Source organism: Nannospalax galili, unplaced genomic scaffold (assembly GCF_000622305.1).
Source record: "Nannospalax galili isolate Female #2095 unplaced genomic scaffold, S.galili_v1.0 scaffold741, whole genome shotgun sequence".
NCBI lineage: Eukaryota > Metazoa > Chordata > Mammalia > Rodentia > Spalacidae > Nannospalax > Nannospalax galili.
Window position 1 is genome coordinate 1,452,268 of NW_008346093.1, and position 24,711 is coordinate 1,476,978.

Below are 24,711 nucleotides of genomic sequence, written 5' to 3' on the forward strand. Positions count from 1 at the left end.
TACAAACAGTTGTTAGCCACCATGTGGATGCTCTTAATCAGTGAGCCATCTCTCCAGCCCCCCTCTCATTCTTTTAAAAAAATATTTTATTATTTTTATTTTACGAGTATGAGTGTATTTCTTGTATGTATGTAAGTGAACCCATGTCATGCAAAGCCTGCAGAGGCCAGAAGAGGGCGTTACAGATGGTTGTTAACTGCTACCTAGCTGTTAGGAACTGAATCCCATCCTCTGCAAGAGCAGCCAATGCTCTTAATTGCTGAGCCATGTATCCAGCCCTGTATCTCATTCTTTTTAACTGGCATTGTTCAGCCATTCCACTGTTAATGATTAAGTTTTTTTCTGATCCTATGTGGTCAGCTCCCATACACAATCTCTGTATGCCCTCTTAGGCCTGACTCCACTTGATTCCTCAGCAGAGCCAATCTTCTTGCGTTCTTCAGTTGCTACTTCCTCCTATTCTGAACCATATTTAACTCAGTTCAGTTTGGATTTTGTCACCCCCATGTCTCTGAGACTGCACTTAACCAGATCATAACAAACCTGCAGCCATACTTGGTTGTTTATGCTTGTAATGCCAGCTTTAGTATTGTTGCTTTGGTGCTAGGAATCAAATCCTGTGCCTCCAAGTACTAGGCAAACATGCTGCCACATAGCCACAGCCCCACCTAGCCACTCTCCCACCTACTCGTACTCTTAGCCTCATTTATGCTATCCCATAGTGAAAAGGTTTTGTTTTGCTATGAGATGGATGTAACCCAGGAGGCCTCCTCTCTTTTAGGAAAGCAGTCCACCACTGAACTATTATCTTGCCATTAGGGTCTTGGTTTTGTATAAAGGTTAAGGTATAGGGAATTGCATTATTATGCCAATTGAAACTGGCATTTGGAACTATTTGGCTGTTATTTCTCCAGTTCTGATTTTCTTGGAAGGCCAAATATAAATTTTAGTTTCAGCGTGCCTTAATCTTTTTTTGACACAGTCTCCATATAGCCTAGCTGGCCTAGAACTCACTATGTAGCTCAGGCTGGCCTTGATCTCACAGAGATTTGCATGCCTTTGCCTCCTGAGTACTGAGATTAAAGGCATGTACCACCATGCCTGGTTTGCCTTAATCTCTACAAAAAAAGTAATCTAAAGATACATAGTATTTATCAACCAGTTATTTTTTCATTGTTCAGTCTGTCTCCTCTGTAAACTGAAGTTCCCAGAAAAAAAAGCCACATCCATGTTGAAGATTCTACAAGATTGACTTCCTGATCAGAGCCCTATGATTGTGGAGAGATTGAATGTTGCAGATCCAGAGCCAAATTATTTTGGATTATCTAAAGCTGTTGGATTGTAATTCTTTTTTTTTTTTTTTTTTTTTTTTTTTTTTTTTTAAAAAAAAAAAAAAAAAAAAAAAAAAAGAGGACGATAAATCTTTCACTGTGATATATCAAAATAAGAGGCTGGCCTTGAACTCACAGAGATCCACCTGCCTCTGCCTCCCAAGCTCTGGGACTACAGGCGTGTGTCACCACACCCAGCGAAATGTAATTCTTTTTGAGACAGGGTCTCACTTGTAGCCCTGGATGACCTGGAACTCACTATGCAGACCAGACTGGCTTTGAACTCGGAGATCTGTCTGCCTCTACTGCTCAAGTATTGGGAACTATCTTTTTCTTTATTTTTGTGACAGGGTCTTGCTATATATAGTCCAGGCTGGACTTAACCTTGGCTGTCTTCCTGCTTTAACCTCTGAAGTACTGGCAATACAGGTGTAAGCCACAATGCCCTGAAAGTGAGAAATTTTGTAAGTAAATTTCTTTGGGTTTTTTTTTTGTTGTTGTTTGTTTTGAGATAGGGTTTTACTCTGTAGCCCTGGCTGGCCTGGAACTCTGTTAGACAAGGCTGGCCTTGAACTGACAGTGTTCTTCCTGCCTCTACCTCTTGAGTGCTAGAATCAAAGCTGTTGTCTCCCTACCTGGCTTACATATTTTTAAAAAATATTTTATTATTTTTATGTGTATGTGTGTATTGCCTGCATGAAGGTAAGTGCACCTGTGTTGTGCAATGCCCACAGAGGACAGAAGAGGCTGTCGGATCCCCTGGAACTGGAGTTACAGACAGTTGTTAGCTGCCATGTGGGTGCTGGGATTTGAACCCGGGTCTTCTGCAAGAACAGCCAGTGTTCTTATTGAGCCATCTCTCCAGCCCCACATATTTTTTTAAAGATTTATTTATATTGAGCCAGGTGTGGTGGCACACACCTTTAATCCCAGAATCAAGCACACAGTACTCCATAGGCAGAGGCAGGCGGATCTCTGTGAGTTCAAGTTCAGTCTGGTCTACATAGTGAGTTCCAGGCCAGCTGGGGCTACAGGGAGACCCTGCCTCAAAAAGACCAAAAAAAGTATTTGTATTTTAAATTATATGTATGTGTATATATGTATCTGTGTGGTTATGTGCATGTGAGTGCAAGTGCCCCTGGAGCTGGACTAACAGGCCCTTGGTAGCCTCCTGACATGAGTGCTGGGAACTGAACTTAGATCCTTTGGAAGAGCAGTACATGTACTTAACCACAGGCCCACCTCTCTAGCCCTTAAATAACAGACCTCTGTGACAAGTGAATCTCTGTGAATTGGAGGCTAACCCGTTCTACATAGAGTTCTAATCCAGCCAGAGCTACATTGTGAGACCCTGTATCAAAAACAATTTTAGGGGCTGGAGAGATGGCTTAGCGGTTAATAGCACTGGCTACTTTTGCAGAGGACCCAGGTTCAGTTCCCAGCATGGGAACTACAACATGGCAACTAACAACAACCAGAAGCTCCAGTTCCAGGGGATCCAATGCCCTGTACTGTCCCTCTGGACACTGCATGACATGGGTGTGCTTACATATAGTCAGGAAAAACACTCATATACAAAAATGAATAAACAGATAAAATGTTTTAAAAATCATTTTAAAGTGGGCATGGTGGAGCATGCCTTTAATCCTAGCACTCCAGAGGCAGAGGCAGGTGGATCTCTATGAGTTCAAGGCCAGCCTGGTCTACGTAGCTCCTTCCAGGTCAGCTGGGGCTACAGAGAGACCCTGTATTAAAAAGACTAAAAAATTTATTTTAAAATCTTAGAGATAAGCTTACATAGTTCTTAATATCGAGATATGGTCTTTTTTTGGCCTCTCATAGTAATCCTCCTGCCTCAGCCTCCTGGGTGTTAGTAATACAGGTGTGAGTCACTGTGCCTGGTTCAAGAAATGTTCTGTTACTTCTCTTTCACAGTGACCCTAATGGAATATGTGGAATATGCCAGGCTAACCCCCTCAAACCCATCTTTTACCCCTCTCTCATCCCTCTCTCCCAGATCACACCCCCTTGGTCTCACCCAGGGACCTAACTAACCTGGCTTTTCTCCGACACAAACCTGGGCAAGGCCCAGGCTCCACCATCTTTACTGCACAGGTAGTAGCTCCAACACCAGAGAAGGCACATCTGTTATCTGCTGCAGCTACTGGGGTTAGGTCCACACCCTGTACTTGAGAAGGGGACTACTTATCCTGGGTCTGAAATCTTGGAAAACACAATTCCAAAGTCAGAAGACCTAGTTATGCCCTCTAAAACAGCAGGAAAGGCCAAGCATGGTGTCACATGTCTATAATTCCAGAACTCAGGAGGCTAGAAGATCATCACAATTTCCAGGCTAGTCTGGTCTACACAGAGTTCTAAGCCAGCAGGGCTACATAGTGAGACCCCATCTCAAAAGATAAAAAGAATCAGGAGAGCTGGGCTTAGTGGTTCAATCTGTAATTCCACTATTTGGGAGGTCTTGAAGGCAGAAGGATCAGAAGTTCAGAGACCAGCCTCAGGCATATAATAAGGTTGAAGCAAAACTGAACTTAAGGAAACCCTGTTTCAATACATGAACCATGGAGATGACTCAGTAGGTAAAGTGCTTGCTGTGTGTGAATAGAAGTTCCCAGAAAGAACATGCATCTTGAAATAGAACTTTCTGCAAGGCTGATCAACTGATAAGAACTTCAGTGATGGTACAGAGTTTGGGATGTTGCAGGTCCAAAGCCTAATTTCAGTTTATCTTGGGCTATCTTTAGCTCCCTAAGTAGCCATTCCTTCCCCACATGTTTCTGACTTAACATCCTGTGACTAACAGATAAAAACCTTTGGAAATGTGTTAATTTAGCAGACCACCAGCTTCCACTAACCAAAAAGCTGAGTGCCATCAGATAGCATCTACAGACTATAGCTGAGATTTCTATTTTGCTGTAACCACCTAATTCATGTTTCCACCAATGTATTTGAAAAGTGTTTTGATTTATGGCTTTGTTTTGTTACTATAAAAACTTCATGCTGGGCATGGTGGCGCATGCCTTTAATCCCAGTGCTTGGGAGGCAGAGGCAGGTGGATCCCTGTGAGTTCAAGGCCAGCCTGGTCTACATAGTGAGCTCCAGGACAGTTGGGGCTATAGGGAGATCCTGTCTCAAAAAGACAAAAAAAAAAAACTTCATTAAGCCAGGCATGGTGGCTCATGCCTTTAGTCCCAGCACTTGGGAGGCAGAGGTGAGCAGATCTCTGTGAGTTTGAGGCCAGCCTGGTCTACATAGCGAGTTCCAAGCCAGCTGGGGCTATACAGGGAGACCCTGTCTCAAAAAGCCCCCTCCCCCCAAAAAAACCAACAAAACTTCATGAAACTGTTACCACATTGGAACATGGGAATTTGGAATAACTGGAATCTGTGTTCCCAGGTACAAATAGTCACTCATAGTTGGCTCCAGAATAAACTATTTATCCCCTTTGAGGTCAGAGTTGTACTTTTTCCTCAACATGTGCGAGCACATGCACCTGACTTCTGATCCCCGATACCCAATTAAAAGCTATGAGAAGCAGTAGTTCTATAACTCAACACTGAGGGAAGATGGGGTAAGAGGATCTTAGCTATCTAGCTAAAATGATGAGTTCCAAGATCCCACTGTGGAAGGAGAGAAGTGTTAGCCAGGCCACTCCATTTTGTAAAGCTCCTCCACTTTGGTTGAACTGACAGTCTCTGTAATTACAGGATTTTGTTTTTCATAACTAAAGTAACGTTTTTCTAGACCCAGTAACAGGCAACCAGAAAAAAATGTTTAGTGATCACCTAATTTTTTTGGAGATAGAGTCTCTCTAGCTGGCCTGGAACTCACTGTGTAGACCAGGGTAGCCTGGAACTCACAGTGATTACCCTGCCTCTGTCTGCTGCTGGGAGAAATGCACCACCAGACCCGGCTCACCTAACATTTCTTAACTGAATGCTCACTAGTAACTAACTCTTTTTTGTTTTGTTTTTTTTTGAGACAGGGTCTCCCTATAGCCCCAGCTGTCCTGGAACTCACTATGTAGACCAGGCTGGCCTGGAACTCACAGAGATCCGCCTGCCTCTGCCTCCTCCCGAGTGCTGGGATTAAAGGCGTGTGCCACCACGCCCGGCCTCACTAGTAACTCTTAGCAACAGCCAACTGTAATCCCCCCCCCAAAAAAAGTAATCTTTCAACTTCCTTTCCATCCTACCTCCTTGTTAAAACTAACAGGCGGGACCGCAGTGTGCCCTGTGGGTAGGAACTCGCCCCTGAACACCACCCTCCTGTAATGTTGTTAATAACACTTTTGCTTTTTGAGACAGGGACTCTCTATTAGGCTGGCCTCGAACACAGAGCCGCCTGCCTTTGCGTCCCCGAGTGCTGGGATAAAGGTGTGCACCATCATGTCTGGAACGGTGTTAATACGTTTTAACAAACCTTTTACCTAAAAAGTGGTTATACAGAAGCAGCATGCCCGGGCGTGTGATCTATTAACCTCCTTTGATCCTTTACCCATAGCCAATTTTACACTCTGAGGTGGTTTTCGAACCCCCACCCCCAATACGAAAAGCGGGGCTGCTTTCGCATTCGCCCCTGAAAACGGCTACGACCAATGTGCATGTCTGGAAGCAGTGACTTGTGGGAACGTGGTGCCGGCGTGGAGGCGGAGCTACGTTACTCCCGAGGCGGGGCAGCTTCAGAAAATAACAGCTGGTCATCGACCAATCAGAGCCCACCAGGGCGGGCTCCTGAGCCAATTGCCTGCTAGGTGCCTTAAGAGCTGGTCCAAAATGCAGCAACTGGAGGGGTCAGACGGAAGCAGGCAAACTGGAGGGTGGGATAGAGGCGTACAGCTGACGCTTACTGTCATCCGCCAGAGGTGGGTGAAGAATGGGACGGGGTGGTGGGACGTGCGAGCCGGCCCCGTGGTCTCCTCACCGTCTGTTTTCCACACTCCTCCTCCGCAAACAAATGGAACATCACAAGATGGCCGCCTCCGGCGGGCGGCTCCGCTTGTCCGTCTCCCCTCCGGCCGATGTGGTTCGGTCCAGGCAGCCGCGAGTCTCCAGGGCCCTGAGGCTGCGGAGTGGAGTCCCCTCAGGTCGCTTGTACCCGTACAGTGGTTTGGACCCTGCCAGCGTCACAAGCTGGGGTGTGGACACCAGTGAGCATACTTTCTCTAGTGTGTGTATTCCTGTTATTCCAGAGCCTACAAAGATTTGTGAACCGCAATACTTGGTTGTGCGACCTGATTTTTACTTAAGCCAGGCGTGGTGGCGCATGCCTTTAATCTCAGCACTCTTGAGTTCAAGACATAGTTCTAGGCCAGCTGGGGCTACAGGGAGACCCTGTCTCAAATAAAAAGACCAAAAAATATATATTTTTTACTTTTTTAAAAAATATTTTATTATTTTCATTTCATGTGTATGAGTATATTGGCTGCATGTATGTGAGTGCACCCATGTCGTGCAATGCCTCGGAGGTCCAGAAGAGGGCTTTGGATTCCCGTGGAACTGTAGTTAAGGCTGGTTCGTAGTTGCCATGTGGGTGCTGAGAATCGAACCCGGGTCCTCTGCAAGAGCAATCAGTGGTCTTAACCGCTGAGCCATCTCTCCAGCTCATACCTTTTTTTGGTGGTCTTTTTGAGACACAGTCTCCCCGTAGCCCTAGCTGGCCTTGAACTCACAGAGAGACCTGCCTACCGCCTCCTTCCAAGTGCTGGGATTAAAGGGGTGAGCCACCACGGCTGGCACACTTTTGTATGAGTGTTTTGCCTGTATATATGCAAGCGTACTCGTGTTGTGCAGTGCTGTAGGAGGTCACAAGAGGGTGTGGGATCCCCTGGAACTGGAGTTATGGGGGTTGTTAGCTGTGTTTTCTGCTAAAGGGGCCAGTCCTCTTAACCACTGAGCCATCCCTCCAGCCCCTGATCTTTATTTTTGGTCTTTTTGAGACAGGTTCTCCCTATAGCCCCATCTGGCCTGGTACTCGCTATGTAGACCAGGCTGGCCTCCAATTCAAAACAGAGGTCTGCCTGCCTCTGCCTCCTAAGTGCAGGGATTAAAGTTGTGTGCCATCATGCTCGGTTCCAATTCTTATCTTTGAGACAGGGTGGCATTTTGTTGGGAAACCCTGCTGTTAGGGTTGTAGTTCTCCATGTCCGGATAGCCCTAAGGGGCTCGGTGCCAAATGGAAGGACTCCCCTTTTCAGCAAAGGGCCTCCTGGTTTCTTCCTGGCTTACCTGGAAAGTGCCACCAAGCACGGATGCCTGACCTTATTTGGAACATGACCTTTGGCATAGTTACCTGGAGTAAAACCTACCCCCAGGTTTTTTTCTATATGATAATCAGGCATTGCCTGATAGTCGTTGGATGATAGGAGCCCAGTGCCACATGTAAATAAAGCATACTATGAGCACCTATCAGCTGAGGCTTTGGCTACTGCCTCCACACTATAATTTCTCTAGTTCTCCCACTGAATAAATGGAGCTGTTCCACTGAGTCTGGAGCTGTTTTCACTGAATCACTGCATCTAGAGCTGTTTCTGTTTCACTACCTCGTGAAACCTGCCTCCCAGGAAGGGCTTTCTTCCCTCAGTGCTCACTGGCCGTACTGACTCTGTTCGTTGCTTCTGCTCCCCCTGCCCTCGTGGACCGGTGGCCAACGACCCGCGAAGAGAGGGAGAGACCCCTGCAGCACTTCAAACTCACTGTTAAACTGGCCTCCAACTCAAGGAGATCCTCCTGCTAGTCTCCCTAGTGCTGGGATTATAGGTGTGGCAGAGGAGTGTAGGTGTTCTACATGAGACTGTCTCAGAAAATGAACAGTAAGTGGCTGGAGAGGTGACTCAGAGCTTAACATCCTGCACTGCTCTTCCAGAAGTTCCAGAGTTCAGTTCCCAGCACCCAACTCAGGTAACTCACAACTGCCTGTGGCTTTAGCTCCAGAGGCTCCAACATCCTCTTCTGGCCTCCATGGGTACTGTCCTCATGTGTACATACCTCCCCACACACGTAATTAAAAATAAAAATTTTAGCAGGGCGTGGTGGCACATGCCTTTAGTCCCAGCAGGCCAGAAGCAGAGACAGGGGGATGGATCTCTGTGACTCAGAGGCCAGAATGATCTACCTAGCAAGTTCCAGGTCAGCCAGTGTCACAGAGTGAGACCCTGTCTCAAAAAAAATTAAGCCAAGGGCCGGGCAGAGACAGGCAGATCTCTGTGAGTTTTAGGCCAGCCTGGTCTACATAGTGCCAGGACAGCTGGGGCTACAGAGAGACCCTTTCTCAAAAAGACCCCCCCCAAAAAAGAAAACAAAAAAGCCATGAGGGGTGTGGTGGCACACACCTTTAATCCCAGCACTCAGCACTCAGGTGGCAAAGGCAGACGGATCTCTGTGAGTTCAAGGCCAGCCTGGTCTATATAGTGAGTTCCAGGCCACCTGGGGCTATAAGACCTTGCTCAAAAAGACCAAAAAAAAAAAAAATTAAAACAACTGTAACCTGACAGACTTTGTCTCTGTCTTAACCACATTATAGAGGTGGTCGCAGTCATCTCAATGACTTTACTATATTGTGGAAGAGGGAAGTGAGGTACTCAGAAAGGACACAGACGAACAAGCTAGAACCAGGCTAAATGGCTCCACACGCTTCTATGAGGTGCAGAAGCATGTGTTTGTCTGTGTGTGTGTGTGTGTGTGTGTTGTTCAGCATTGAGTCTAGGGCCTCCAAAATGCTAGGCAGTGGCTCTGCCACAGTTCCACCTCCAGCCCAGCACTAAGCCATTCTTCTATGGATGTGTTTGCTTCTCTGTGCTCATTCAGTCCTCACCTACCCCATCAGGACTCAAGGCTCCTACAATACCCATGTAAGACTGAGACAGCAAAACTTACACTATCCCCTTACCACCTTCCTGTGCTCATTCCAGACCCAAGGACAGGACACATCATTCCCTGGCACTCAGGCCCAATGCTTCCTTTTAGTAAGGATATTTTGGGAGATTTTCCTGTGTCACAAGTCTTGGTGGTATGAGACTGACCCCAGCATAAGGCCTCTGCCTGTTCAATGTCAAAGCACCCTCATCATGGTGACAACCCAACCTGCCTACCAGACATCTCTAAAACACACATCCTATGGCAGGCAGGCAGGAACAGGACCCTTGTCTGTGTTATTCACTGTGGTATCCCCACCACCTAGCACAAGACCCAGCATACAATCAGTAAGGCAACTGCAGTGTAGATAGCTTGTGTCCTGATTTACTCTTCCCACAAAGTTCCCTGTCCTCTCTTCACTCCCCTTGCCTGGGGGAAGGAAGAACACTCATCATGAGAAGGGGGAGCCCGTTCCAACACAAGTGTCTACTGAGGTGTTCACTGAGGCAATGGGCAAGTGGATGTAATAGGGCACCTTCTTGACCATAGCTACACCAAGTTAAAGTTTAGACTGACTCTAGTCTCTGACATTATCAGGCAGTTGGCCCAGGGTATGGGAACACATGTCAGCTAGACCCCAGTTGTCTTGGGAACAAACAGGTTGGAGTGTCCTGGAGAGCACCTGCTAACTGCAGAGTTATGGTTTCTGTAGCTTATGCTCAGCTTGCTTCTGCAAAATAGTAATTGTTGCTTAATATAATAGAAATTGTTAAGGGGGCTCTCTACCTGTAAGCTTGAGAACTTAAACTTTTCATCCCTGGTTACGGTTTCTCTGTATAAAAGCTTACCCTAGAGATGGCTCAGGGCTACACACTTGGGTTCCCACACCCTTGTGTGCTAGCCCTGGCCAGTAAGGACTTTCATTCGGCAAAACTTTGTTCTAGTGGTCTTCTCTGGTGAAGCGCCCCACAACATGCTCTAACAGGGACTCTGACAGGGACTCAGTCATGTGGTAGGGACAAGAGTAGAAAAATATCCCATTTTTAATATGAAATTTATTTTATCACATTTATTTATTTATGAGGGGCATGACACATGGCTTGTGGTGGAGGTCAGAGGACAATTTGCGGGAATTCTATCATGTGTATTCTGGGGATCAAACCCAGGTGGTTAGGCTTGATGGCAAGTGTCATTACATGGTGACCCATCTCTCTAGCCCTATTTTTGTTATGTGACATCTCATAGCTTATTAACTACTCCGGGTTAAGGTGTGGCAATCTGGATTTGCAGACAATATTTTAAATACAATTGTCCATTTCTACTTGGGGATTCAGTTCCAGGACTCTGTCCCTGCAGATACCCAGTTCATTAGATATTTATTTTTTTGGTCTTTTTGAGACAGGCTCCTTGTAGCCCTAGCTGGCCTGGAATTCACTATGTAGACTAGGCTGTCCTTGAACTCACAAACATCACCTGCCTCTGCCTCCCAAGTGCTGGGATTAAAGGCCTGTGCCATCACACCCAGTGTTATGGTGCACTTCTTTAATCCCAGCACTCAGAAGGCAGAAGTGGGTCTCTGTGAATCCTAGGCCATAGTGAGACCTTGTCTCAAAAAAACAGAACAAAAAAACCAAAAAGATTTATTAATTTTTTCAATCCTAAATGATGGGATTAAAGGCATATGCCACCATGCCTAGCTGAATAAGATTTGTTTTTCCTGGTGCTGGAGAGATGGCTCAGTGGTTGAAAGCATTGGCTGCTGCTCTTGCAGAGGACCCAGGTTCAGTTCGCAGCACCCAAATGGAAGCTAACAATCATTTGTAACTCCAGTTTCAGGGGTCTGACACCCTCTTCTGGCCTCTGTGGGTACTGCACAAATGTAGTGCACTCACATACAGGCAAACACTCATACACATAAAATTTTGAAGATTTATTATTTCTAACTATGTGTATATGTGGGTGTTTGTGCATACATGTGCACATGAGACCAGGTCTCTTTGGAGTCCAGAAGAGGCCATTAGATACCCTGGTGGTATAGTTACATGTAGTTGTGAGATACCCCAGGTACTGGGAACTGAATTCAGGTCTTCTAGACAAGTACTAAGTACTCTTAACCACTGAGCTATCTCTCAAGCATGCTAAAGTCTCTTATGTAAAGTGGTGTCCTCTCAAAAAAAAATGCCAGGCATGATGATGCATGCCTTTAATCTCAGCACTTGGGAGGCAGAGGCAGGCAGATCTCTGTGCATTCAAGGCTAGCCTGGTTGATATAACAAGTTCCAGGCTAGTTGGGGCTGCAGGTAGGCTCTGTCTCAAAAAAAAAAAAAAAGGCAAAACAAAACAAAACAAAATACAAAAGAGACTGGGCAGGGTGGTGGCACCTGCATTTAATCCCAGCAGTTGGGAGGCTCAGGCAGGCAGATCTTTATGACTTCAAGGTCAGCCTGTTACACACAGGGAATTTCAAGTCAGCCAGTGCTACATAGTGAGACCCTGTCTCAACTTCGTCTCCCTTACAAATTAAATCGTGTTTTCTGACTTCTACAAACACACTGTGGCTATGCACATACTGACACATATACACAAAATAACTACATGAAAAAATGGGAGAAATGGCAAAGCATTTTCGTGTTCCCTATCCATATTTTCCAAATACTTTATTTATTTATTATACATCAAGCCTTCAGTATACTTTAATTCATTTTTACCTTATTTTTTTTAGGAAGAATAGTTTATTAGGTATGCTACAAGGGAGCAGTGAACTGGGGAATAACTGGAATACTGCCTGTATCTCCCAGTATACTTTAAATCCATTGTAGACAGGTACAGTAACTGATAACATGTAACTACTATGTAAACAGTTGTTACACTGGATATGTTTAGGGATTAATGCTAAGAAAAATATCTGTAGCTGGGCACAGTACCATATACCTTTAATCCCAGCATTTGGGAGGTAGAGGCAGGAGGATCTCTGAGTTTGTGGCCAGTGAGTTCCAGGTCAGCCAGGGCTACATAGTGAGACTATGTTAATAAAAATAAATTTGTAAATGTTAAGTACAAATGGAGTTTTTTTTCATTTATTTCAATTTTCATATAATTAAAAATTCACATAATTAAAAATCTCTCTTTGGTTGAATTCACAGATATTATAGGTCAACTGTAAATAAAAATCAACACAAACTCTTAAACAGGAAAACAAGCCTGATATGGAGGTGCACACCTGTTATCCCAGCAGTCGGGTAGCTGGAATGGGGATTTCCTTGAGATCAAGTATTGCCTGGGCTACAGAGTGATTTCAGGGTCAGCTTGAATCCAATCTTAAAGAATGACCTTGTGGGCTAGAGAGATGGCTCAGTGGTTAACAGAGCTAGTTGCTTCTATAGAGGACCAGGGTTTGGTTCTCAGCACCCACATGCTGTCTAACTGTTCATAACCTCAGTTCCAGGGGATCCCAACAGCCTTTTCTGACCTCTGTGGGCACTGCATGACAAGGGTGCACTTACATACATGTAGGCAATACACTCATACACATAAATAATACAAATAATAAATTATTAAAAAAAGAATGAGCTGAGGGTGTAGCCCAGTGGTAGATCTAGTATGCCTGTCCTAGTTTGTTTCTCCATTGCTGTGACAAAACACTCTAACCACTACCAACTTGGGGAGGAAAGGGTTTATTCAGCTTACATCTCCTGGGTCACAGTTCATCAGGGAGCCCAAGTGTGATGGCTAATCCTGGGTGTCAACTTGACTGGATCTGGGATTAACTGACAGGAGATCTTCTTCACTGGATCATATGAAGCTGGATGACACACCCTAAATGTGGGTGTTACCTTCTGATGGCAGCCTGTATAAAAGGCCATGGCAGAGGAGAATGCCTGGCTTCTTGCTGCTTGCCTTCTCTCTCGCTGGTGAGTTCGTCTTGCTGCTGTAGACTGAAGACTAGCTGATCTTTTGGAATTCGTCAGACCTCCAGCACCAGATTGGGACTACTGAGACATCCAGCCTCATGGACTGAGCGACTAGGGCTTCTCAGCCACTCCAGTGTGGTGCAGCCATTGTTGGACTACTTGGATTCTATCCTGTGAGCTAAGCTGATAAATCTCTATACATATATATTCATTCTACTGGTTCTGTTTCTTTGGAGAACCCTAACACACCAAGGTAGGAACTTTAGGGCAGGAACCTGGAGGCAGGAGCTGGAGCACAGGCCATGGAGGATCACTGCTTACTGACTTGCTCCCCTGGCCCCTGCTCACCCTGTTTTCTTATGCAACACAGGTCTACCTGCCCAGGGGTGGCACCACCCACAGTGGGCTGGGCCCTCCCACATCACATGGAAATTCCCCAATTGAGGCTCCCTCAACCCAGGTGTGTCAAGTTGACACCAAAGCTATCCATCACAATGCCCTAGGTTCAATCCTCAGTACCATAAAAGAGTTAATACATGTAAGGCTCTTAGAAGATTCTCAAAAAATACTAAGATTTGACATTATTTGGGGGATGAGGTTTTAGTATGTTGCCCAAGTTGGCCTTGAACTCTAGGAACTAATCATTCAGTCTCAGCCTCTTTGGGTAGCTGGGTCAGCAAAGGCACATTATGGTGCTCAGCTATGACATTAAAAATCCCTCATTCATTTCTTCAACATGCATTTATTGAGAGTCTTGTTTGTAAGTCAGGCATTGGAGGTATACTTAACACAGAATGAACATTCAATGAGTGGTGTTAAAATGAGGGAGGCAGGCTTGGCCTCCACAGTTGCCCCTATTACCTCATCAGTGACTTGTCACAAAAGATGTGATTTTTGAGTCTTCTGAGTCACATCTCGGTAGTTTTTTTGTCTTGAAGACAGGGTCTCACTATGTAGCCCTGGCTGACCATGAACTTGGTATGTAGACAGGGCTGGCCTCAAACTGACAGTGATCTGCCTGCATCTGCCTCCTATGTGATGAGACTGAAAGCATGTGCCAGCACACCTGGCCCTGGACAGCTTCTTAAAAGATAATTTAAGAGGCTGGAGAGAGATAACTCAGCTGTTAAGAGCACTGACTGCTCTTGCAGAGGACCTGGGTTCAATTCCCAGCACCCACATAGCAGCTAACAACTGTCTGTTAACTCCAGTTCCAGGGGATTCAATGTCTTCTGACCTCCACAGGCACTACACCTGCAGGCAGTACACCCATACATGTAAAATAATACATAAAAATAATAAAATTTAAAAAAGATAATTTAAGAATTTTACTTATTATGTGTGTATGCTACGACACACATATTGAAGCCAGAGGTCAACTTTGTGGAGTTGTTCTCACCTTTCCTTTACATGGGTTCTGGGGATTGGACTTAAGTTTCAGGTTTGCATTATTGGGTGACAAGTGCCTTTATCTTCTGAGCCATCTTGTCATGCCCCTGGGTAGTTTTTAACAGAACTGGTACCCTGCCAGGGAAACTTCTGGAGACTTGGGAGAGAACAGAGATGCTGGGCTGGGTACAGCCTGGCAGTAGATGCATGCCTGTAATTGCAGCACTTGGGAAGAGCAGGCAGGAGAATTAGGAGTAAGAGGCTAGCCTGGGATACATAAAAACCTATCTCAAAAAAAGTGATTATAGGCCTCTGCCACCAGGTCTAGCAACAGATTTCAGTATTTTTCTTTTTTTTTCCTTTTTCGGTCTTTTTGAAGCAGGGTCTCCCTGTAAGCCCCAGCTGTCCTGGAACTCACTATGTAGACCAGGCTGGCCTTGAACTCACAGAGATCCGCCTGCCTCTGCCTCCCAAGTGCTGGGACCACAGGCGTGCGCCACCACACCTGGCTCAATATTTTTCTTAAAGGTACATGCCTTTAATCCCAGCACCTGGGAGGCTGAGGCAGGCTGGCTCTGTGAGTTGGAGGCCAGCCTGGTCTACATAACAAGTTCCAGGCCACTTAGGGCTACTGAGTGCTAAGATTAAAGGCAAGTGCTACCACGCATACCTCAGGTCTCATTTTCAAATGCAGGAATGGCAGAAACATAAGTTCCAGGAAGTCTGAAGCAGCTACACGAGGTGGCACACACATGTATTTCTAGCACTTGGGAAAAAGCCTGTCTCAAAAAACAAAAATAGGCTGGGCATAGTGGTACATGTCTTTAATCCTGGCACTCTAGGAGGCAGAGGCAGGTGGATCTCTTGGAGTTTGAGGCCAGCCTGATCTACATAAAAAATTCCATATCAGCCAGTGATATATCATAAAACTCTTGTCTCAACCCTCCCCCTCCAAAACTCCCAAAAATAGCCTGGTATAGCAATATATCCCATCACTTGGGAAGGAATTCAAGGCCAGCCTCAGCTACATAGCAAATTCCTGGGGGAAGTGGTTTGTGCCCCACTGTCTGCCTTAGCAACCCTTTTTAGTCAATTTTGAAAACAGATGAAATTGTGGAATTAGGGATGGCAAATGATACTGGACTGTAGCAACTGTAGTTTGTGTGTGCCAGAGATAGAATTTAGGCCTTGTTCACACTAGGCAAGTGCTTTAACACAGCTGCATCCCTAGCTCTTGGTATTTTGAAGTAGGGTCTTGCAATGTAGTTCTTCAGGCTGACCCGGAATTTGTAATCCTACTAGATCCCAAGTGATAGAATTATTATATTCTACATTATAGTATTTTGGGAGATTTTCTAAATCACACTTTCTTGGGCACATGACCACTGATCTGGGTAACTCCCTGCTTTCTTTTTTGTTTAATTTTGAGACAGGATATCACTGTGTAGCCCTGGCTGGCCTGGAACTCTCTATGGAGACCAGACTGGCCTTGAACTGACCTGCGTCTGCCTCCTGAGTGCTAGGATTAAAGATGTATGCCACTACATCTGGTGTATTTTAAAAAATTTTTTTGAGATGTAGTCTTACTACATAGGTCAGATTAGCCTGGAGTGCAAGGCAATCGTCCTATCTCAGCCTCCAAAGTGCTGTATTACAAGTGTGGACCAGCACACTTAGTGATTTATGTCTTTTCTAGATCTGTTTATTTTGACTGTAGAGTTGAGTGATGCCAGGGATGGAATTCAGGGCTACATGCTAGGTAAATGCTCCAACACTGAGCTCCAACACCATTTATTTTTTATTTTTTGTCTTTTTGAGACAGGGTCTCCCTGTAGCCCCAGCTGGCCTTGATCTTACAGAAATCCGCCTGCCTCTACTTCCCAAGTGCTGGAACTAAAGGCGTGTGCCACCACGCCTGGCTAAACCCCATTTATCTTTATTATCCTGTTCTAGGCTGTTTTGATTCTTTTCAGTATGTGCCACACTCTGATATTTTTACCTGGGGCCTAGATCTAAGTCAAATACCATTTATTACAGGAATGACTTAAGCATTGGGGTTAATTTAGAAACAACTGTGTCTAAAACTCTGACTTCTCTTGTTAATTTTGTATCTCTGGCCATTAGACAGAAAAAGAGTTCATGACTCTGACAATAATCTTTTTTTTTGGTCCTTTTGAAACAGGGTTTCCCTGTAGCCCCAGCTGGCCTGGAGCTCACTATATAGACCAGGCTGGCCTTGAACTCACAGAGATCCGCCTGCCTCTGCCTCCCAAGTGCTGGGACTACAGGTATGCGCCACCATGCCCAGCTCGACAATAACCTTTTTTAGAATATAGTCATCTAGGGCAAGCAGAAAAACTCTGAGTTAAAAATAACTTTCAACCTCCAAGCCAACCCACTGAGACTAAAAGTGAACTGGCTCCTTTGTAAATTAGAGCTAGATAATCCCATTTGTGGGTATAAGTCCCCCTTTCTCTTCAGGTGTCACTAGTTCAGAGGATTTCCTGGACGTCTGCCCTGGATCCAGGGGGAAACAGATGCCACTACTAGAGTTCTCACTGGGTGCAGTAGTCAGTTTTCCCTTATCTGACATCATTTAAATTATAAGAAGGAAAGGTTTATTTTGGTTCAGTTTTAGAGGTTCCAAGTCATGATCATTTTCACCATTGTTCTGCACATGTACTGTGGGAAGGTAGTGCATCATGGTGGAAATATTGTGACAGAGTAAAACTGCTCACCTTGGGAGCCAGGAAACAGAGAACAGGAAGAGAAAGTGGCCCACAATCCCTTCAAAGGGTACAGTCTTGATGACCTAAGCAATATCTACCAGGCCTCATCTTCCAAAGGTCAACAGTACCTGCCACTAGCATCATCCTAGGCAAGAATCCCTTAAGATATGGGCCATTTAAGATCCAAACTCAGGAAGTTGTGAGACGTGGCACTCAAGATTCTAGTGTCTGTTCTAGGAGCAGATATTATAGTTTCTATGTTCCAAGAGTGAGCTCTGGACTGAATGGTAATTTAACTTGTCCTGCACCCTGAGCAGAGAAGTGAGGCTAAAAAATGAAATATATCCACCTCAGTCAGCTCAGTTCCCAGCTGAACTCATAGTTTAGCATACTAGTCATAATTTCATCCTTCCATGAAGTATTTAAAATGGTTTTTATTATACTTTAAATTTTGGTAAAACTCTGGTACATTTACTCATCCCCCTGTCCCTGACCTGCGAGGGAGGATGGAATGATTATCTCCCATCTTCACAAAGGCATCTGTTATAGATTACTACACAGCTTGAGTGATGGTAGTGGTCTAATGTTGTCAGTCTTCATCTGAGTCACCAGGACCCATGTACTGGCATATGGCATCATAGTAGAGCTCCACCACCTGATTCTCTCTTCGAAGTTGTACCAAAGCCCAACTCCGTGCTCTGTCCCGACTCATAAGAAGTCCCACCTGAGGGATGGGGTGATGTCAGCAAGGCTAGCCCAGGTCCTGGGACATCCCTTGAATGATCCCCAGACTCCTGTTTCCAGGCTTGGGACTCACCTTTCCAGCATGTGGACCCAGTACCACCATCACACGGTTGCCCTCTCCCTTGGGAACCAGGGTTTCCAACATGTCTTCTCTCAGGCCTACAGAAGAGGGAGAAGGAATGAGGTCCATAGCAACAGTGAGCCTGGCCAAGTCCTGTCAGAAGGGCCTTTGCCAATGTTCCCTATAGCCACTCTTATTTCCTCAAGACAGATGGAGTCCCACCATAACCATTTCACAGGTGAGAAAACCAAGGAGTAGTTCATAGAAATAACTATCATACAGGGAGTGTTTCATACAGAAACCATATATTGTAGGCCTGATCTCAGCTTGCCTTGCTGTGTGAGCTCAGTACCCCTCTCCCTGCAAAGGGACTCTCTAGAGGCAGAAGTAGTCATTTCTATGCCAATCTGACACAGAAGGTATGTAGGGCATCTCTTCTGGAAGAGGATGCTGGGCTTTGCAAAGAACCTGAACTCTGCCCTACTTTCCAGCTCTTGGCTTCAGGTACCCTTCTTTTTTTAATTTTTTTTTTTTTTTGGTTTTTTGAGACAGGGTCATACTCTGTAGCTCAAGCTGATCTACAACTTGTAATTCAGACTGGCCTTGGACATGTGATAATCCTGCCTCAGCCTCCTAAGTGCTAGAATCAACACCTTTCTTGATTATCCTTTGGGATAGGAACAACCCAGATACACTGGCTCGGACTCACCTTCCAGAACTCGGCCCTCATCTGTCCGACACACACAGGTATCTGGGCTTGGGACATCTTCAATTGTCATCTAGGGAGATGGGTGAAGAGGGAGATGTTAAAAGAATTAAGAGGCCCCAGTCCCTGGGTGAGGAAGGGGACTCAGGCTGTGGGGTTCATACCTTTGTGTTGTAATATCGGCCACCCTTATACAACTTGTCTATGAACCGCACACGCAGGTCTCTGTGCAACCAGTGCTTCTTCCTGGGGGCTATTTTCTCACTCTTGGCCACAGGTCTATCCTGTCTGTGGAGAGGCAGAATCAGGCTTTGTTCTTTGTCACATACATGTTGCAGCCAGCCTACTTTTAAAGGCCTGTGCTGTGAAGCCACCCCCACAGCTGTCCCCGATTCCTTCTACACCCTGCCTGGCCTTAGAAGTCTTCCCTTACTACTTGAGCCCCTCCACCCCCAGCCCCATCTTCTTCCTCTAGCCCAGAGGCCTGGGCTCCTGCCCAGGATCCCACCGGTCTGGAGGGTGTTTCCGCTTCCTCTCTGAATCCTTCTTCCTCCACTCTGAGTCCTCCTGGATGGTGAGATCCTGATTCTGGTGGGCCTTTGATGACAAGGTTGTACTGTTTTGTTGCTCTGTGGGAGTTTTCCTTGCTTGACCTGTTAAGAGGGTATGGGGAAAGCACGGAGAGCCTCACGGTCTCATTGGCATTTCCTTTCAAGAGCCATTGCCCTCCTGTCAAAGGTCCCTGTTCCCTATCCAGCTTTTCTAGGAGTATGAGAGAAAAGGCCTTTCCCCTTCCGCAATTCCACTTCCTTCAGGATGCTCCTCTCAACCATCCTGCCCCCAGTGAGGATTCACCATAGCCAGCTTCCTAGCGCCCATGTCAGAATAGGAGCTACATGCCAAACCACTCCTTCTACTACTACCACTGTTTTGTTTGCCTCCCTTTTAGTCACACCCTAACCCTAGCAAGTCTCATTGTTTAGCAAAAGAGAATGCCATCACTCCAAATAGACAAGGACCCTCCTAAGGTAGGAAACTGGTTTATACACCATTACTTACCCGATAGAGAGGCAAAAGACATGGGCACTAGATCATTTCTCTCTCAAACTGAATAAACTAGGCTGAGGGTGTGGCTCCATGGTAGAGTCCATTTAGCATGCTCCAGGCTCTGAGTTCTAGTCCCAGTACCACAAAACAATAAAGTACTTTTGTTCCTTCTCATTCCTGACCCCTGACTGGAAGTCACACACTCTTCTTTCTCCCTACAGATCAGGAGACAGGCTCTGCCTACCCCCATGCTTCTCCAAGTTCCCTGCTGTGTAAGAGTCTCACCTGGATGCAAGGCGTTGCTATCAAACTCCCGCTGTGAGACAGGCTGCAGGCAGTACTCACTAACGGTAACAATGCGGTTGCCTACTGCCAACCGAACCATGGCACGTACGTTGTCAGGATCAAGGCCTTCTACCTAAGGTGGGAAGGCAGGGGTAAGGTAGGGGGTGAATGGATTACAGCCACATTCCTAGGTCCAAGATGTCCAGGCCTTACCTCTAACATGTTTGAACTTTGTGTCTTTCCCATCATGCTGTGACCTTTGACAGCTAGGACCAGGCATGATTCCTTTGTGTCCTCCACTAAACTGACCCCTGAGAAGTGGAACCAGGTATAGGTTCCTGTGTCTTCCCCCGCCCAGCAGATTCCAAGGTCCAGACATCTTTGTGTGTAGTGTATATACATGTTCATGTGATGTATGCATATGTGTATAAAGGGCAGATGTTGACATTGGGTGTCTTCCTGAATTGCAATCCACTCTACTTTTTTTTTTTTTTTGATACGGGGACTCACTGGCCTAAAACTCTCTATGTAGACCCACCAGCCTTTGCTTTCTGAGTACTGAAATTAAAGGTATGCCCCCTCCACCTTACTTTTTTTGGTTTTTTGAGAAAGGGTCTCCCTGTAGCCACATCTGGCCTAGAATTCCCTGCCTCTGCCTCCCCAGTGCTGGGATTAAAGGCTTCTACCTTATTTTTTAAGACAGAATCTCTCTCAAATGAAGAGCTGCAGGCAATCAACAGATGCTGAGAGAAGGAAAATATTTTTTCTCCAGGGACCAGCTCCTTGAGAGGTTATCTAATCCCAAGTAGGTAGCCCTAAAAACAGGTACTCAGGAGCACCACTGAATGGACTCATTATATTATATATGGAGGGATGGAAATGGTATAAAGACTATGATATTGGGGCTGGAGAGATGGCCCAGCGGTTAAGAACACTGGTTGTTCTTGCAGAAAGACCTAGGTTCGAATCCCAGCACCCACATGGCAGCTAACAACTGTCCGTAACTCCAGTCCCAGGGGATCCGACAGCCTCTTCTGTTCTCCGAGGGCACTGCACGACACGGGTGCACTTACCTACGCAGGCAATACATGCATACACATTAAAAAAAAATTTAAAAGACTATGATATTAACACACATTAAAAAAAATCATCCCTCAGTGAACCTGGAGCTCATCAATTCAGTTAGGCAGACTGACTAACCAATGAGCTTCATAGACTCACCTGTCTCCACTCCCCAGTGCTGGGATTATAGATGTATGTGCGTCTAGCTTTTACATGGGTGTTGGGGATCCAAACTAACGTCCTCATGCTTTCATGCATGGTAGGCACTTTACCCACTGAGCTATTTCTCCAGCACCCCTGCCACCATTTTGAGAGAGGGTCCAAGATAGCCCAGTATAGTCATATAATCCAGATTGGCCTTGAACTTGCTGCAATTCTGTCTCAGATTCCTAGGTACTGAAATTGCACTTCTCCCTTCCTTTTTGATGTGTGTGTAGTATACGTGCATGTATATATGTGTTTGCATGTGTTGTGAATACACGTGAGGGTGAGCATGCGTGTATGTGCAAGAGTGTGGAGGTTCAAAGTTGACATCAGATCTCTTCTTTGATTTTTCTCTACTTTACTTACTGAGGCAGGGTCTCTTGCTGAACCTGGAGCTTGCCAATTCAGACTAGTTTTGACAGTTAGCTTGCCCTTGGGATCCCATCTCTTCCTCATGAGTGGTGGAACTACAAGCAACTGCCACACCCGCCTGCTTTTTACATGGGTTCTGGGGATCTGAAGGCCCATCCTTACATTTCTATATCAGGCACTTTATCCACTTAGCTATCTCCCCAGCTACTTTTCTTTTGGTTCTTGGAGATAGGGTTTTACTTATGTATCCCAGGTTGGCTTTGAATTCACTCCATAGTTCAGGATGGCCTTGAATTTTCAATAATCCTCCTGTTTCAGTCTCCCAAGTATGACCTGTTTTCAGGGCCTTGAGATAGGGCCTTGTTATGTAGCCTAGGCTGGCCTTGAACCCTTGGCAGTTCTCCTGCCTCAGCCTTCTAGTGCTATAGGTATACACCTGCTTCTTTTTTCATGTTTTTCCCCATTAGGTGCTCTATCACAGTTATATCCCTATCTCTTTACAATTTTATTTTATTTTAGACAGGGTCTTACTAAGTTACCTAGGCTACTTTTGAACCATGTAGCCTAGGTGGGTCTTGAATTTGTGATCTTCCCTCCTTAGTCTCTGGGATTACAGGCATGTACACCTGTCTTGACTGGTACCTTTCTATCCACAATTCTTCCTCACTCTGGCCCTCAAATTAATCTTTGCCACCTTTGCTCCAGGGCTATCTTGGTTCCTTACCTTCCCATACAGGCCTCGGTGAGGGCCAGAAAGGACCACCACAGCTCCTCCAGGCACCAACCCTTGAGGCTGGCCTTCCTTATCTTTCTCTTGCTCCCCATGTGGTCTTGACAGGTGGTAGGAGCCAGCGGAGGTCAAGGCCTGGGCCCCTAACAGGTTGGCACCCAGTCCTAACCCCTTGGGTCTCAGCAAGTTGACTCGGGGCTTCACTACTCTGCAGAGAAGAATACAGGCTTGTGGGGGATACAAGTTTTCAATGCTTTATTTCCCTCCTGGCCATCCAAACCCACCCTGCTCCATACATATTTAGGTTTTTTTTTTTTTTACATTTGTGTATATATGCATATGTGTGTGTGCATGCTTGCATGTACCATGATCTGTGTATGGAGGTTAGAGGACAACCTGTGGACTTGATTCTCTCCTTCTACCATGTGAATTCAATCTCTTATGGCAGGGACTGAACCCAGGTCAATAGGCTTAGATACAAGCACCCTTACCTGATGAGCCATCTCACCAGTCTCCTATCAATATTTAGATTGCATTTCCTGATATCACAGAACTTCTTAAGCTACCAAAATGCTAATTTTTCTTTTCCTTTTATTGTCATGTTAAGGGTCAAATCCAGGGCCACATGCATATTAAGCATATTCTACCACTGACCCACACTTCCAGTCCCCAAAAAAGCAATTTCATTTGGTTCAATTGAATTAATTTGTTGCACATACTATCTATTACACAGTGTGTACAGTGAGTTCCAAGTTAGGTCCCTGTAAACAAATATACTAATATCGCTAGAGACGAAATCATGAATATGTATACTGAGCAAGGAAGAGAGTACAGAATGTTCAATACCAGTCATGTTTGACTGAAAAATGGCTTAGGAATTCTTTGTAACTGCAAAGGGGTATGTTTTTCAGTCCTGGGATGAAACTTAGGGTCTTTTACATGTTAGGCAAGCACTCTACCACTGGGTTACATACCTAGCTCAATGAAGGGGATTATAAGTCTGTGTGATAATAGTAAATGTTTAGTCTCTGCTTACTAGGGGCTGAAGCCTACAATCATGTCTCATGAGTTTTTTTGAGAAGGTATCACTGTAGCCCCAGCTGGCCTGGATCTCACAGAGATCACTGAGCTACAACTCCAGCCTTGGAAAACAGAATTTGAGAGTAGTGGAAAAACTACTAAACTGGTAAGCATAATAATGTGCCCTCTCTTCCAACCTGGATGGTTCTGGGTTGGCAGTCACCACAGGAATCTTGTTCATGCCCACCTGTTCATCACTCCCTCCCCTAACTCACTGATTGAAAGTATGGCCAATGCCCTCGCCAGGTTTCCATCCCATGCCCCGAAGCATGGCCAACCCATAGGCCTCCACAGGCACTGCTTCATAGTCAGCCTCCTCTGGCACCTATAGGTCAGGTAGGAGAAAGAAGTCAGGTTTTGCTTGTGATGGGCCAGCCCTCTGTTTGCAGCACACTTGTTGCCACTCACTGGGTGAGTTTCTATGCCCCTGCCCCTTGAACAGATAGCTCACAGGAACTTTAGATTTCTTTTCATTATCTCTCACTTTACTCCTCTACCCCTTAGTCCTTCAACAACAACAAGAAAATTTTAAAGATTTTTTGATTGGAGAGGTTGAGACAGCTGGCTTGGAACTCACTATGTAGACCAGGGTGGTCTTAATCTCAGAGATCCACCTGCCTCTGCCTCCCGAGTGTTGGGATTAAAGGTGTGCTCCACCATACCCTGCTAAAAAATTTAAACATTAAAAAAATTTTTTAATTACGTTTATGTATGTATGAGAGTTACATGTTCACGAAGTGCCCACAGAGTCCAGAAGTGGGTATCTGGAGCTGGAGTTATGGTTGGTTGTGAGCTGCTTGACATGGATGCTGAGAACTCAACTCTGGTCTTCTGCAAGAACAGCAAGCACTCTTAACCACCGAGCAATCTCTCCAGCTCTCCCCTAAAATGTCCTTTCTTTTTTTTTTGTCTTTTTGAGACAGGGTCTCCTTGTAGCCCCAGCTGGCCTGGAACTCACTATGTAGAGCAGGCTGGTCTCAGACTCAGAGATCCTTCTGCCTCTGCCTCCCAAGTGCTGGGATTAAAGGCATGCACCACCACACCTGGCTCAAAATGTCTTTTTTTTTAAAATTTGAAATTATTAAAAAAATTTTTTTTATATCACACAGAACATCCCAAACCATCTTATTCAACTATACACCCACTTCCCAGATGGCACCCTCCCATAGCCTCCCTCCCCCTACTAGAA

The 24,711-nt window shown here is 45.5% G+C and overlaps 1 protein-coding gene across 1 annotated transcript in view; it reads right to left on the reverse strand.

The window, feature by feature from the left end:
- Positions 1-17,645: 17,645 nt before the first annotated feature.
- Positions 17,646-24,711, reverse strand: part of Gpkow (G-patch domain and KOW motifs) — a 12,199-nt gene continuing 5,133 nt past the window's right edge. Inside the window, exons 4-11 of the mRNA XM_008842589.3 lie at positions 23,738-23,847; positions 22,437-22,650; positions 20,075-20,207; positions 19,251-19,395; positions 18,907-19,030; positions 18,746-18,815; positions 18,049-18,134; positions 17,646-17,955 (exon numbers count right to left, since the gene is read on the reverse strand). Of these exons, the coding sequence (XP_008840811.1) occupies positions 17,821-17,955; positions 18,049-18,134; positions 18,746-18,815; positions 18,907-19,030; positions 19,251-19,395; positions 20,075-20,207; positions 22,437-22,650; positions 23,738-23,847 (1,017 nt within the window). The 3' untranslated portion in view covers positions 17,646-17,820. The remainder of the gene's footprint in view (positions 17,956-18,048; positions 18,135-18,745; positions 18,816-18,906; positions 19,031-19,250; positions 19,396-20,074; positions 20,208-22,436; positions 22,651-23,737; positions 23,848-24,711) is intronic.